Raw genomic sequence first — 15,000 nt, forward strand, 5'->3', positions numbered from 1 at the left:
AGAGCAAAACTGGCAGTATCAAGGACTTGAAGACATGCAGCTTGGTCCTTCTGCATAGGTACCGACATCTCCAAACGCTCTTGTTGATCGAGTTCATGGCTCCTGTTGCCAGACCACTCTGTCTACTGACTTCCTGGTCTGACAACCCAGAGATATGGACTATGCTACCAAGGTATGTAAAATTTTCTGTAACTTCAACGTCCTCGCCACAAGCATGGATCGACTGAACGGGTTCCCCTAACAGGCCCCCAAAGTCCTGGATCTTGGTCTAGGAGACCTCTAGGCCTAGGGGCTTCGCCTCATTGCTAAATGCATCAAGAGCCGCTACAAGTGACTCCAAGGACTCAGATAGGATGGCAACATCATCGGCAAAGTCAAGGTCTGAGACCTTAATATTGCCCAGTGTTGCTCCACACTGACTTTGGTTAGTAGCCCTGCCCATTATCCAGTCCATACAAGTGTTGAAAAGTGTTGGTGCAAGGACACAGCCTTGCCTCACCCCTGCATTAACAGGGAAGAAGTTCGACATACCCCCACCACACTTTACAGCACTTTCAGTACCAGTATAGAGGCTTGCTATCAGGCCAATAATCTGTGTTGGAATTCCCCTTAGCCTCAGGATCTCCCATAGCGATTCCCGATGCACCGAGTCAAACGCCTTCTTGAGGTCGATGTAGGCTGCAAGCAACCCACGTCCAAACTCACGACGGCGTTCCACAATTACTCGAAGCGCTAGTATACGGTCTATCTTGGACTTGCCAGGAGTAAATCCAGACTGCTCCGGTCTCTGATGCCTCAGTAGGTGGATGCGGATCCGTTTCAGAAGAATGTGGGCGAGAACCTTGCCTGGTATGCTGAGCAGTGTAATGCCACGGTAGTTGCTACAATCCCAACGACCCCCTTTCCCCTTCCAGAGAGGGATGACCACGCCCCTCAACAGGTCAGGGGGAATGGTACCAGACTGCCTAATGGCAGTCAGGACTGTATGCAGGCCCCGAGCCATAGGGTCACCCCCAGCCTTTAGCAGTTCAGTAGGGATATCACATATGCCTGCAGCTTTCCCCACTCTTCAGTTTGGAAATCGCCAGCCTAACCTCTGTTAGGGTAGGAGGTTTTTCGCTGATGAGTGGGTCCGGCACAGGCACTGAGACATCGCTTGCATCCAAGCTAACTGTTGGAGGGTCTACCTGATACAACTGTTCAAAATACTCAGCCCAACGTTCACGGACCCTAACATGATCTGAGATGATCCGTCCATCCGCTGATCGGACTGCAGTCATCTGTGAGGAGGGTTTAGAGTTCAGTTTTCTCAGGGCTTGGTAGGCAGGGCGAAGGTCATTTACCAAGAAATGGCCTTCGATCTTCTCAGCAAGATTCCTGATGAACTGTTCCTTGTCCCTTCTCAGCAGTGTCCGAGCCCTACGCACCATGGAACGACGCAAGACTTTATTCCCATTCAGCCGAGCCTTGCGACACGCTTCAGTGGCCTCTAATGTCTCCAGGGAGATGGAATTCTGCCTTGCCCTCGGGCGTACGCCAATGTATGGAAAAAACGTCATTTTAGAGTCTACTCTCAAAAGGCTAGATTTCGCTAGATTTTGCCGCTTTTTCGACTTTTGGGATTTTTTTTCTTTTACCTTTTTTTATTATATATGGACACAATTCCTGTTATTATCATCATTATTATCATGATTATCATCATTATTATCGTTATCATCATCATTATCATCATTATCGTCATCATTATCATCATTATTGCAATTATTATCATCATTATTGCAATTATTCATTATATTGCAATTATTGCAGTTATAATATATATTTTTACATCTATACTAATAACAACTACAATAATAATAGTAATAACAATAATAATAACAATAATGACGTCTTTATAATCATTATTTATATCATTATTTTAATTAATATCGTTATTACTGTAATTATTACTGTTATAATAATTATTTTTACAAATATACTACCAGTAAAAAAAATAATAATGATAATAATAACAATAATAATATTAAAACAATATTATAACAATTAGTATTATTATAATTATACTTATTATTATTATTATTGTTATTATTACAGTTATAATATATTTTTTGGCAATAATACTAATAATTAAAGTAATAATAATAATAATATTATTATTATTATTATTATTATTAATATTATAAAATAATAATAATAATAATAATGATAATAATAATAATAATGATAATATTGATAATAATAATGATAATAGTAATGATATTAAAAATCATCAAATGTATCCAAATTGTCTTTATCTCACTTTTATCATCATTATTGTCATGATTAATAGAAGTCTGGTAATTATTATCATTATTACCCTAATAATTGCCAGAATCATCAAATGAATGGAAAAAACGTCATTTTGGAGTCTACTCTCAAAAGGCTATATTTCGCTAGATTTTGCCGCTTTTTCGACTTTTGGGATTTTTTTTCTTTTACCTTTTTTTTATTATATATGGACACAATTCCTGTTATTATCATCATTATTATCATGATTATCATCATTATATCGTTACCATCATCATTATCATCATTATCATCATCATTATCATCATTATTGCAATTATTATCATCATTATTGCAATTATTATCATTATTATTGCAGTTATAATATATATTTTTACATCTATACTAATAACAACTACAATAATAATAGTAATAACAATAATAATAACAATAATAACGTCTTTATAATCATTATTTATATCATTATTTCAATTAATATCGTTATTACTGTAATTATTACTGTTATAATAATTATTTTTACAATTATACTACCAGTAAAAATAATAATAAATGATAATAATAACAATAATAATATTAATAACAATAATAATAATAATCATAATAATAATAATAGTAATAATCATCAAATGTTATCCAAATTGTCTTTATTCTCACTTTTATCATCAGAACTCCCATATATATATATATATATATATACAATATATAATATATATATATATATATATATATATATACTATATATATATTATATAAAATATAATATATATATATATATATATATATATATATATATATATATATATATGTTGTGTGTGTGTGTGTGTGTGTGTGTGTGATGATGGCATGTGAGCAGAGGGCGAGAGGCGAACTCGGAGTGCTGTGAGAGTGATCCAACTTTTGTGACCATGCTGCTTGGGTCAGCGGTGATATCCATCAGTGGGCGTCTGCCTTTAAACTCCCGTTGGCTAATTTGGCTTCCCACCAGTGGACAGACAATCATTCGACAAATCGCGCACCATGTGACTTGAGTCTTGGAGAACATCAGACTGGCTTTCTGTATATATTATAGATTTACTGGTTAGAAAAAAAAAGTATATATATATATATATATATATATATATATATATAAATATATATATATATATATTATATATATATATACATATACACACATATGTTTATATCGTAGAATGAACAGTGTTAAATTTTGCAATATTTGATCCGCAGATTAAACTTGAATCAAATTGAAAGTTCAATTTAAACTGGAAGGGCAACAGATAACCCAACCGAAGCGAACTGAACAATATCCATCTACAGTTACAAACTTACGACATAATCATACCCATCACCCTACTTATGAAGTAAGTAATGACAGGTCTGCATTTTGAAGAAGTCGTTGTAGTTAGTTTGCCGTAAAAATCTGAATTTGTCCTCATTTTGAAGGAAAAGGGTTGTATTTTATGTTGATGGTAAACTATGTATAGAACGGAAATAACAAGGAAGGCTAGATTAATTTAACTGATGGCAAAAAAACGCGTAATTCATTCTACCACTTGTAACTTTTTGTGTCGTAGAAAGCTGTACCTGGTCTCATTTTGAAGATTAAGAGAGGCGCTTTAAGTTGATATAAGAAATATCAACACAGTAAAACACTCTAGGTTATCATAATGAAAACAGCAGAGAACATGACAAAAATCGTTATTATTGATGATTTACTTACGTAGTTAACTATAATTCTGACAAAAATGATCGGTGTAGTTTCGTGTCTTCACAGCGTCGAGCCTTAAACAGATGTTAATCTACCGACAAATACCGCAGTTCCGTGAGTGTTACTCTCCTTTTATTTATTGATTTTTTTAAAGCGTCAACAAGCAGGGATGCTGGGTATTGAACCCCCTTGCTATTTCCCTTGGCAATTGCATCCGTTTACATAAACAAATTCAGATAGATGAAAATAACAAAGGCTCCTCGAAGCTAAATTCTGAACAAATGCACTTTGTCGGGAAATGAAAGCTTGACCCCCTCCTTCCATGCGAATCATTAGGTGCACTCCTGTCACTAGGGGACAACCAGATATTTTGCCACCACACGTCCACCACGACGTAACCAGCTGGGTTCATACGAAATACACGCACACGCGCGATACACACGAGTATGTGTGTGTGTATCGATGACGAGTATTACTATGATGGTAATTGTAATAACAACAATAATAGTAATAACACGAAGAAAGTCACTTCCCTCTTTCACCCTCCTCCTACCTTTCGCCTCTCCCCTTCCTTTTCCTCCCCCTCTCCCTTTCTACCTTTCCCTTTCCCGCTCTGCCACACCATCTCACTCCTCCCTTCCCCCCACTTTAATCCCTACATCCCTTCCAGTTCCTTTCTTCTTGGGCATTAATCCCCCCCCCCCTTCTTCGCCCCTTCATCCCCTTCCCTCCCTCTTCCACTACTTTTTTTTCCAGGATCCTCTTCTTCCTCCCCCCTTTCCCCTTTCCCATCCATTTTTCTTCTTTAAGTCCCTTCCGTTTCTCCTCAATTTCCCCTTCCCCATCCTCTTTTTATCTTTAAGCTCCATTCCCCCCTCTCTTTCTCCCTCCCTCCCTTTCCTTCCTACCTTCCTCCCTTCTCAGATAGTCGTGTAAATAATAAATGTACATAAACTGTTGGTCTGACTATTTTAATACATTGTATTTGCTTCGTAGAATGACAATGGTAATGATGATAATAATAGCAATTATCACAATAATAACAATAATGTTAATAATAGAGTTGTGATGATGATGATAATGATGATGATGATGATGATGATGAAACTTACAATAATAATAATGATAATGGTAAATATTGAGATAATAACATGATAATAATAGTGATTATCATTATTATAGCAATAACAATGTTATTACCATTATCATTATTATCACTATTACTATTATAATACTGTTGATGTTATTAAAAGCTATTGTTATTATTGTTACTGCTATCATTATTAATCATTATTTTAATTTTTACTACCACCATCATCATTATCATCATCATCATCTTTATCATTATCATCGTCACTGACATCTGTTCCCCATCAAATGTTTCTCTTGATCTGCCTCATGCACAGACACGCACATACCTTCAAATAAGTTAATTGCAGCTTTTAACCCATATATATATATATATATATATATATATATATATATATATATATATATATATATATTATATATATATATATATATATATATATATATATATATACATATATATCCCGTGCCGGTAACTGTTGCATGTAGATCACGTGATTCGGGGCCCGTCACTTACGGTGTCATATCCGATGCTTGTCCTTAAATGCGTTCTGAGGCCGTTTCCTGACCCCGCTGTACCTTGTGTGCTACCTGGCTTGACCAACCTTTCGTTTTTTCATCATTTACATAAGTGTTTCTTATCTTTTACCTGCGGCATTCGTTACGTTGGGTGATTTAATCTCTTGCAGATAGTATGATACATATCTATACATACCTGTTTAATAAGCACCTGTTTGAACACACACTTGCGGTGAACTCAGGCACCAAATTATCGCCCTCCGCCAACTGGTAACTTTGGCGATATGAGGAGCCATCGTATGAAAGACTCCAATCTCCTTTTGTAAATAGATACGAAGCTGTATTAGTACAACCTCACGTACAAATATCACTATATAGTAACTGATGAATAAAAAAGAAAAATCGGACACACTTGATGAATATGTACGAATAAGGATACAAATAAATTTGACTTGTGGTACATGTGCTGAAGCTCGCGACGCCTCGAAATGCAGAGGATTATGATCAAGTGTGCCGGCGGGGATTTTTACAGTGCACTCCTAAGCAAGATCTATTTAAGTAACAGTCCTTGCTCCTAAGTGCGAAGGACCGCCAGATTCAGTAAGATTATTCTTAAATGGCGTTTCATTGATATACGCGACTGTCATGGTGCACTTGCTAACAAGATTGATTAAATCTTGCACATCAGAAGATAACCCTGTGTTGGGTGCCCACGCATATTGGTATGCCGTGGGAACGAGTGATCAACGGGGGCGTAGGCAGCTGTTACTTGTGAAGCTGTTTCTCTGACCCGCAAGCTGACATGAAAGCCAGCATCAGATGGCTTCGAGAGAAATAGGGGAAGCGTTAGAGGCATACCTCTTACAACCAAATGTGAGAAATTAAAGACGGTCTTGGCAGTTAAGCGACAAGCGCCCATCACAACCGACAAATGAATGTTGTGTTAACAAGAATGAAAATCGGCCACTCAAGATTCATGGGCTGAAGTGATGGTCGTCTTTGGGAAGGGTATTAAGGACCACTAATAAAGGGTCGTCGTCCACGAATTCTCAGACCACAAACGCATGTATCTTACCAGTTCCTCCTGTGTACAAAAAAAAAAAAAAACTGATGTGGTTACCTTCGATGCATAATGATGATGATTTTAGTGCGTACGGTAATATAATTTTCATTATAAGGAATTTATCTTTTGAGCTGACTGTAATAGTGGAGAGAAATAATGAGAGAAATTATCTCATGCTGTGAAGAGCTCAGCTTCATCAACAAAATTGGAGATTTTTTTGTAATTATCACATTTAATTTGAATAATAATGGGGATGATAATAAGGATACCACCATGATTTTTACTTCGAGCGAATAAAATGCGTTCCACCATAGAGGTCGCAGAACTATTACAATTTCAGGGAAGTGCCACAGTATATTCTTTGGTATCGCAATTAATTGACCACTTGTTCATTTCAAATCATTTGAAATTATATCATACAATAGGCAGAATATTTTATGCTAAATTTAGTCATTACTGTGTAAATGAAATTGAAAACATTACATATAGTTTTAACTCGCGATCTCTATCATCTGTCCACTTCAACATTGTTTACCTCCGTCCTGTCAAAGGGGAAGGAGGCCACGACGGTACTCCAAGCAGAGTGAAAGAGAAAACATTTCTTTAGACTATGAGAGATTCATGCAGGTAAGAGGACTTTGTTTAGTAAATTGGTTTCGTTTACTGATAGTTGTTGCAGATGGCAAAGTAAATAGTGTGTTTTCTTTGGCTATAATGGTATAGAGATGAAGAAATAAATGAGAACAGTTTTCTTTTCGTCATGCGGATAAACCCATGACACTACTTTGTTGTAATACTATATGTTACCGAGAGCGACGCACCCTCCAGAGACTAAGTCCCAAAATCAGGGTATCATGCTAACCCAAAAATCCAAACTTTACATTTCTTACCTTCTATTTATTCTCTAGGAATGGGATTAAGCCCCCTTGTGCCCCCCCCCCCCCTCCCGTCATTAGCACTTGTCAGATTACAGAAAACAGGACATTTAGAACTCTGGCTGTGTGAGAATGTTGTGGTTTCTGAGCAGTACTATATAACAGATATTTTCATCATTTTGTCATAATATGAGGCTGCTGCAGCTGTACTTGTGTTCATGACTATTTCCTATGCTTTATAAGATGTTAGTTCCCTCTATCTCTGTGTGTCACTCTTGGTAACATTAATATCTGCAGTTACATATGGTTTAAATTTGTAGTTTGGAATGTGTATGACTTCTACACTAACTCTTGATAATTGGCAATTTGGTTTTTGAGTTTCAGCAAATGCTATGTTGAGTATTGTTAACCGTGGGACACTATCAGAAGTACATATAATGACAGAGAGGTATTTCTTAAAGTAATGTTTTAGTTTCACCCAGCCATCCATCTAGGGTACTCCAATCTTGCAATTAATATTCCTTGTGTCAATTATTTAAATTGTAATATATATGAATCTTTTTATTTCCCCTTGCGGATGACATTAACCCAATACATTGGGGATGTCATGTATATGCATGCTATGCCCACTGTAAGCTTAGTTTAAATGTTTTACCATAGGTGGCTCCAAAAATAATAAGTCACCAATGAGCCAGTTACTAATACTACCAACTTCACCTGTTCACGGTTTTCCTTAATTTTTTAGAATATTTTCTTGTTTCTTATATTGCTATTAATGACGTCAATAACATTATAATATTGACTTCTTTATGGCTGAGCAATTGTGGAGTCATCTCTGTGCATGCACGGAGCACACTAATGTAAGGCTATTATTGCATGATTTGGTATAACTAAAGAAGATCAGTGCTTCCTATATTTTAAAGAAAATTGTATATTCCTATTCTGTATGGTGTAACAAACACCATGAAAATTTAAAAAAAGGAATGCACACACATTGTATTAATAATCAGCATTTAAACTTCTTGTTGCTACTAATTTTCACTAAGTTGCTTAGGATATTTATTCTGTGGTTTCAAGTACTATGCTGACTGCATAACTTAGTGTGATTTGTTATGCAGCTCAAGTTTATACAAATTTTTACAGTGATCAATATTTTGACAAGCAACAGTGAGATTTTTTTTTATATGTTGATTATGGACCCATTTTAAAATAATGTAGTGATTGTGTGGAAGAATTAGATATTAATATAGAAATTAAAGCCCATCAAGTACCCAAAATATCAGTAAAAGTGCTCTTACATACCAAGCAAATCAATCAATAGACAGAATGGAAGATTTTTTTCTGTAGATAGGTATATTATTTTCAGAAAGGGAATTATATGTAAAAGCAAAATCATTATTCTGCATTTTACACTAAGAAATTGTGGAGTTTCTATTTGTTGCAGTGAAACTGTATCACCCATCTGCTTAGTGTGTGCTACCCTGGGGGTCCAGGAGGTTTGGCTGAGTTGTTAATTTAGGTATGTGGATAAGACATAATTACAATAAACATAAAATAAATACAATAAATGGCTGTAGTATATTGCATAAATACCATAGGGTCCAGTTGAGGTATATAGGTATACTTGGGATTTCTGTAGAGTTTCAGTGGCCAATTTTAAGCATTTTTAGTGTTATTTTGAAGTATTTTTGTTGTACATTAATTCTACTTCAGCCTATTTTACCCTGTGACTGCCTTCCAATACTTCATGCCCTCCCCTACAATTGGGTCACGTTAAGCTGAATTTGATATTACACCAATCAGAATTTCTGTATACTGACAGGACTCCTATAATTCTCATAGGCTATTTTAGTTTCAATTGAAAATTAGGTGTATTAGTCTTAGAAAGAATTACCCATGAATTTACCCCCCAAAATTACTTCTAGTTATTAGGTTAAGTGATGTCACGTAAACTAAGGCAAAATGGACTTCTAATTCTCCTTTATTAGCCAAGTTCTGTGCCCATCCATTTTCTTCCACCTACTCCTAGTATACGGGAAATGTATATGGTATGATATCATATACCTTGGGTAATACAGTGCACAAAATTAATATAAACAGACACTCAAACTAGCTAAACACAGATGGTGTGAGACCTACATTTGTTCTGGCCTCAATTTGTATGGATCAGTGTTAACTTTTCACCCAGTTAAGCCTATAGGCATCTTTATGTGGACTTGTATATCCCTGAGAGGTATTAAGCTACAATGTCATAGTGATATTTAATTTTTGTAAATATTTGCTAGGTTGCCAAAACATATCAGGCAGGTGGGTGGATTGGTGAGGGGCAAAAGTTCCCTTTTTAATGGAAGATAAACCAAGAAGACTGCAGAAATATTTAGTAAAAAAAAAAATAACAATAAATATGGAAGCATTATTGCCTATGTGTTATCTGTACCTTTATGTTTTCAATAAACATGGAGTGTGGTATCACATGACATCTTGTTTAAGCCAGTGGCAGAAGTGAATGTACATGAAAGTAAGTTTTTTAGAATTTATTAGGATGAGCTCTTATTGAAAGTTTTAAAAGATATTGATAACTTAACATATTTTAATTGCAGATGAGATAGCAAGAAACATGGCCATGGATATGGATGCCATTTTTAAAGTGATAGGGGAATTTGGCCCCTATCAACGACGTGTGTACTTCTTACTGTGTCTTCCATTCATTTTTGTTGCTACATCAAACCTGGCATACGTATTTATTGGAGCCACTCCAGAACATTATAGGTAAGTTTTCTTTGAAATTTGAAAAATTTATTCCTGATGAATTAATCTCTCTCTCTCTCTCTCTCTCTCTCTCTCTCTCTCGCTCTCTCTGCCTCTCTTCACATTCTCTCTCTCTTTCTCTTCTCTCTCTCTTTTCTCTCTCTCTCTCTCTTCTCTCTCTCTCCTCTTTTCTCTCTCTCTCTCTCTCTCTCTCTCTCTCTCTCTTTCTTCCCTCTCTTCTCTCTCTCTCTCTCTCTCTTCTCCTCTTTTCTTTCTCTCTCTCTTCTCCTCTTTTCTTTCTCTCTCTCTCTCTCTTCTCTTCTCTCTCTCTCTCTCTCTCTCTCTCTCTCTCTCTCTCTCTCTCTCTCTCCCTCTCCCTCTCCCTCTCCCTCTTTCTCTCTCCCTCCCTCTCTCTATTTTTACATTTCTCCCCTCCTTCTCTCCCTTTCTTTTTCCCCTTCACCTTTCCCCTCTGCCTTTTCCCCCACCCCCCCTCCACCTTCCCCTGATTTTCCTTCCTGCTTCCTTTCCTCTCACTCTCTCTCCCTCTCCCTTTCCCCCTCCCTCCCTTCCACTCTATTGTTAGGCATTAGAATATTTTTTTATTTTGTTTTTATTATAACTTTATTCATGCACATGCATGCTTATAGTGTGATTATTCTTTCTTATTACAGATGCATTGTGCCAGCATGTGATACAAATCTTACAGATCTCCACTATAATACATCATTCTTAGACTTCACCATTCCCTATAACAAAACATCAGGCTACTCCAAGTGTCAACGTTACAAACACATTGATGAAGTAGAAGGTTGCACTCCTTCAGCTTTCATGGATAACACAACAGAGGACTGCCCAGAAGGGAAAGTGTTTGATACTACTGTATATGCTACAACAATTGTAACAGAAGTAAGTCATTATTGAACTTCAATTGGTCTTGTTGGCCTATTGTTTTTGTGCATGCATTTTTTTGTATTTAGATTTTTTAAAGAAATTTAAGTTCAGATGTTTTACTGCATTTTGATTTTATATGGGATATATAGTAAGTTATATAAGTATATAAGTGAGAGGAGAGATGAATATGAAGTTGCAAATCAGCATTTTTCAATAGGCTTGTGCAGTGAGGAATAAGGTTTAGCCAAATAATTTCTCTCACTTTCATGCTACATCATTGGTGATGCAATTGTGGAATGCAACTATCATAAGATAAATTGTATTCAGATAAACTGATATAAACCAAACATTCTGTATCACAGAAAAAACTGATAACTTGCCTCATTACCAGAGAGTGCATTTGCTTCTTTGTTGAAATTATTACAATCAAGTGATTGTAGCCATTAATTGAATTGTGACCATCCCCTTGGTATAGTTCTTGTTCCGATTACTAGTATATGTGCATGGAGTTGATAGTCAGTACTTCTGCTTCTTTCAGACACATTTTCAGTTCTTCCCCCCCCCTTTTTTTTTATAACAAGATGTCTGAACAGAGGCCACTTTTCTGTCTATTTTTCTACGTAATAGCTGAGAAGACAAAAATTAAACTCTCTGCCTTGTGCAACTAAATGTGCCTTTAGAAACCACCTGGGACAAAATGTCACCAGTTTTTTTACGTTGCAAAATTTCTATTGAAGATGGACGAGTTGCTTCAGGTCACATTTCCTATGAAAGTTTCTTCTTGCAATAAAGATAGTGGTGGATATTGATTGTTTTCTGGTTGTCTGATGTCCTTTATGAATGAACCTACTTGCATTTTTGGTGGAATGCAGTACAGTAATTTTATTTTTAATATTAAAAATATCCAGTTATTTAATTCATGCAGTTTTTCAGTTGTTAGCTTTCCCTTATTTTCCTTTGCTATATGTCAAAAGAAATTTGTTGACAACATTTAGCTTCCTCCTCTGTACTCCAAGATAGAAATAGTTTGTTTATATAACTGCTTCATTGCTTACCTTTTCTTGGATTTTTATTAACATGATTATTTATTCACTGTATTTATTAACTTGTTCCCATCAGATAATTTAGTCCTTGTCATGTATCATTGCCATGCCTGCTCTAAGTTATACATGCTTTTTTTTTTTTTTTTTTTTTTTTTTTTTTTTTAAGGATCATATATATTGCAGCTAAAAGCATAAACAGTGGGAAAACATGCTTCTCATGCTTATGATTCCTCACTTATGTGGCTGACTACATGCAGTGCCCTGTGTGTGGCTTGATTTGGCATGGTTAAAAGGATTAATGCATATATTTACCTAATAGAAGAATATGCTTATTGACACAACTTGATACCTACAAAGAAAATAAGAATCACATTCTTTTTTGGCATGGGTGTTAGAACAAAAAAAAAAAAAAAATTCTGAAAATGTCTTGGGTTGCGGATTATATGTCCTTTTACATGCATGAAATCCAATGTGCTTATACCTACCCTGTTCTTAACAGTTTAACCTTACCTGTCATGATGCTTGGGAAGCAAATATGGCACAGACAATATACTTCAGTGGAGTTCTGGTTGGAGCATTCATCTTTGGTTTCATTGCTGACAGGTGAGTTGATCATCAGTGTCCAATATCTTTTCTAAAATTCCTGTTGGTGCCAACAAGAACATTCAGTAGTCTGAAATTTGGAGAGTGTGTTTATATTCTTTATGTAATATATTTATTATAGTTAGGACATTAAACCCTAAGCAAATAGAAAATTATTTTTATTTATACATCTAAATAGTTTTATCAAGCTCAATAGAAATCTACATTGATGACAAAGTAGAATGTTTATTAAATTTAGTAAATATTAACCTATAAGATTAGCTTTATTTGTTATGATGTTTATGGTTAAAAATGTGGCTGTTAGGTTATAAGGACAAGAAAGAGAACAATATTTTTTTCTTGTTATCAGGATTGTTGTACATATATTGAGATGCCATTGAAAAGAGCCGTCATTTATGAAGAAATTCCAATATTTTGCATTACAGATACTAGATAAATGACTTTAGGCACATTTTCATTGAGTCGTATACAGTGTCTATATAATTGCTTTATTGCTTAACAAATGGATTAACAGTAATGAATGTTATTATATCTTGATTTTTTTTTTTATGTGTTCTTTACTTCATAATTGTTTCATAATTGTTTATTCATTAGGTCTTTGTCTGTTTATTAGATAGAAAACTATGTTTAGGTAAATCCTTTCTCATTCTTATTACCTGTCTCAAAAGAGCTTTCTTATTTCTTTGTACATTGTTTATTTATTTGCTTTTACTCTCTTTAGTTCATTTCTTTGCTGCTTTTTATTTTTTGTCAGTCTGAATAAGTTTTATAATGTATTAATTTTTGTGCATTGTCTCCAGAATTGGACGCATGCTGACAATCTTAATTGGGCTCGTTTGCATGGTGGTCTCCGGTGTAATCACAGCCTTGGTCACCAGCTTAAGGGTGTTTAATGTTATGCGATTCTTAAATGCAATGACGACAACGGCAGTCTTTCAGACGTCATTTGTGCTAGGTTAGTAAATTTTTTTTTTTTTTTTTAAGGTAGATTTTTTTCCTTTTTATTATGGTTTAAGTAAGATTGAGAATTTTGACAAATACCTTTGTGTAGATTTGATTATCCCTTGGACTCTTATCAATTTTTATGTTAACAAGTCTTGAGGAATTATATAAAAAAAAAGTTAACCTAAAAAGAATAAATAAATAAAAGTTTGATTTTTTAGTACAACCAGTACTGTGCCTTGCTGTTCATGACTGACTATTATTCCTGTGTTTAATCACATATCCTTTTTGATTTAACATCATAGCATGATTTACATGTAGTGATTGATGATTTTTTTTCACATTTAGTTTTTAAGGTATTTTCCAATTTGTTGTTGTCTTTTATTTCTTGTATTATCTTATATTGTATTATTTCCAGTGGCATTTCTTATTGCATTTTTTTTCTCTTTTTTTTCATTATTGTAATGAATGTAGAGATAGATATATTATATGCATGGGTGCATAAGCATTGATTTGATATGTGTTGCAGATCTTTATTCACTTATGTTGTTCATACTTTCAGCTTCTGAACAAGAAAACTTCAAGATTTATTCATTTTGGATATTTCAGTAATATGATTTGGTGAATTTAAAATAACTACATGATAAAAGATTATATACTTTAATATCTTTTCTCTGCCTCTTTATCCCTCAGGAATGGAATGCGTAGGAGCAAATTATCGAGTAATGTGTGGTATAATTGGGGAGTACTTCTTTGCACTTGGAGAGGTGCTCCTGGGGCTGGTGGCTCTCTGGATTCGAGATTGGAGAATGATCCAGCTTGTGATATCTGCTCCAGCTGCCTGTTTTATATTTTATAAATGGTAAGATATAATATATATGTGTGTGTGTGTGACCCACTTTGATTCTTCCTAGTTTATGGTATTATAACAGCTTGACTAGTCAATTTTCATTTCAAGTTTCACATTTGGAGACAATCAGGAAATTGAGTGACACTCAAAAAAGTCTTGGATGAAATAATAGGGATTTCTCTCTCTCTCTCTCTCTCTCTCTCTCTCTCTCTCTCTCTCTCTCTCTCTCTCTCTCTCTCTCTCTCTCTCTCTCTCTCTCTCTCTCTCTCTCTCTCTCTCTCTCTCTCTCTCTCTCTCTCTCTCTCTCTCTCTCTCTCTCTCTCTCTCTCTCTCTGAAACTCATGCAGTAAAAGAGTAAAGCAAGTAATGCTTTTTCCTTC

General features: G+C 35.1%; 1 protein-coding gene across 1 annotated transcript in view; it reads left to right on the forward strand.

Annotated features, from left to right (window-relative positions):
* Positions 1-7,202: 7,202 nt before the first annotated feature.
* LOC119573891 (organic cation transporter protein-like) overlaps positions 7,203-15,000 on the forward strand; it is a 9,186-nt gene continuing 1,388 nt past the window's right edge. The window contains exons 1-7 of the mRNA XM_037920996.1: positions 7,203-7,292; positions 8,985-9,059; positions 10,141-10,309; positions 10,963-11,197; positions 12,725-12,828; positions 13,629-13,783; positions 14,464-14,632. Coding sequence (XP_037776924.1) covers positions 10,158-10,309; positions 10,963-11,197; positions 12,725-12,828; positions 13,629-13,783; positions 14,464-14,632 — 815 coding nt within the window. The 5' untranslated portion in view covers positions 7,203-7,292; positions 8,985-9,059; positions 10,141-10,157. The remainder of the gene's footprint in view (positions 7,293-8,984; positions 9,060-10,140; positions 10,310-10,962; positions 11,198-12,724; positions 12,829-13,628; positions 13,784-14,463; positions 14,633-15,000) is intronic.

Source organism: Penaeus monodon, chromosome 6 (genome assembly GCF_015228065.2).
Source record: "Penaeus monodon isolate SGIC_2016 chromosome 6, NSTDA_Pmon_1, whole genome shotgun sequence".
Classification (NCBI taxonomy): domain Eukaryota; kingdom Metazoa; phylum Arthropoda; class Malacostraca; order Decapoda; family Penaeidae; genus Penaeus; species Penaeus monodon.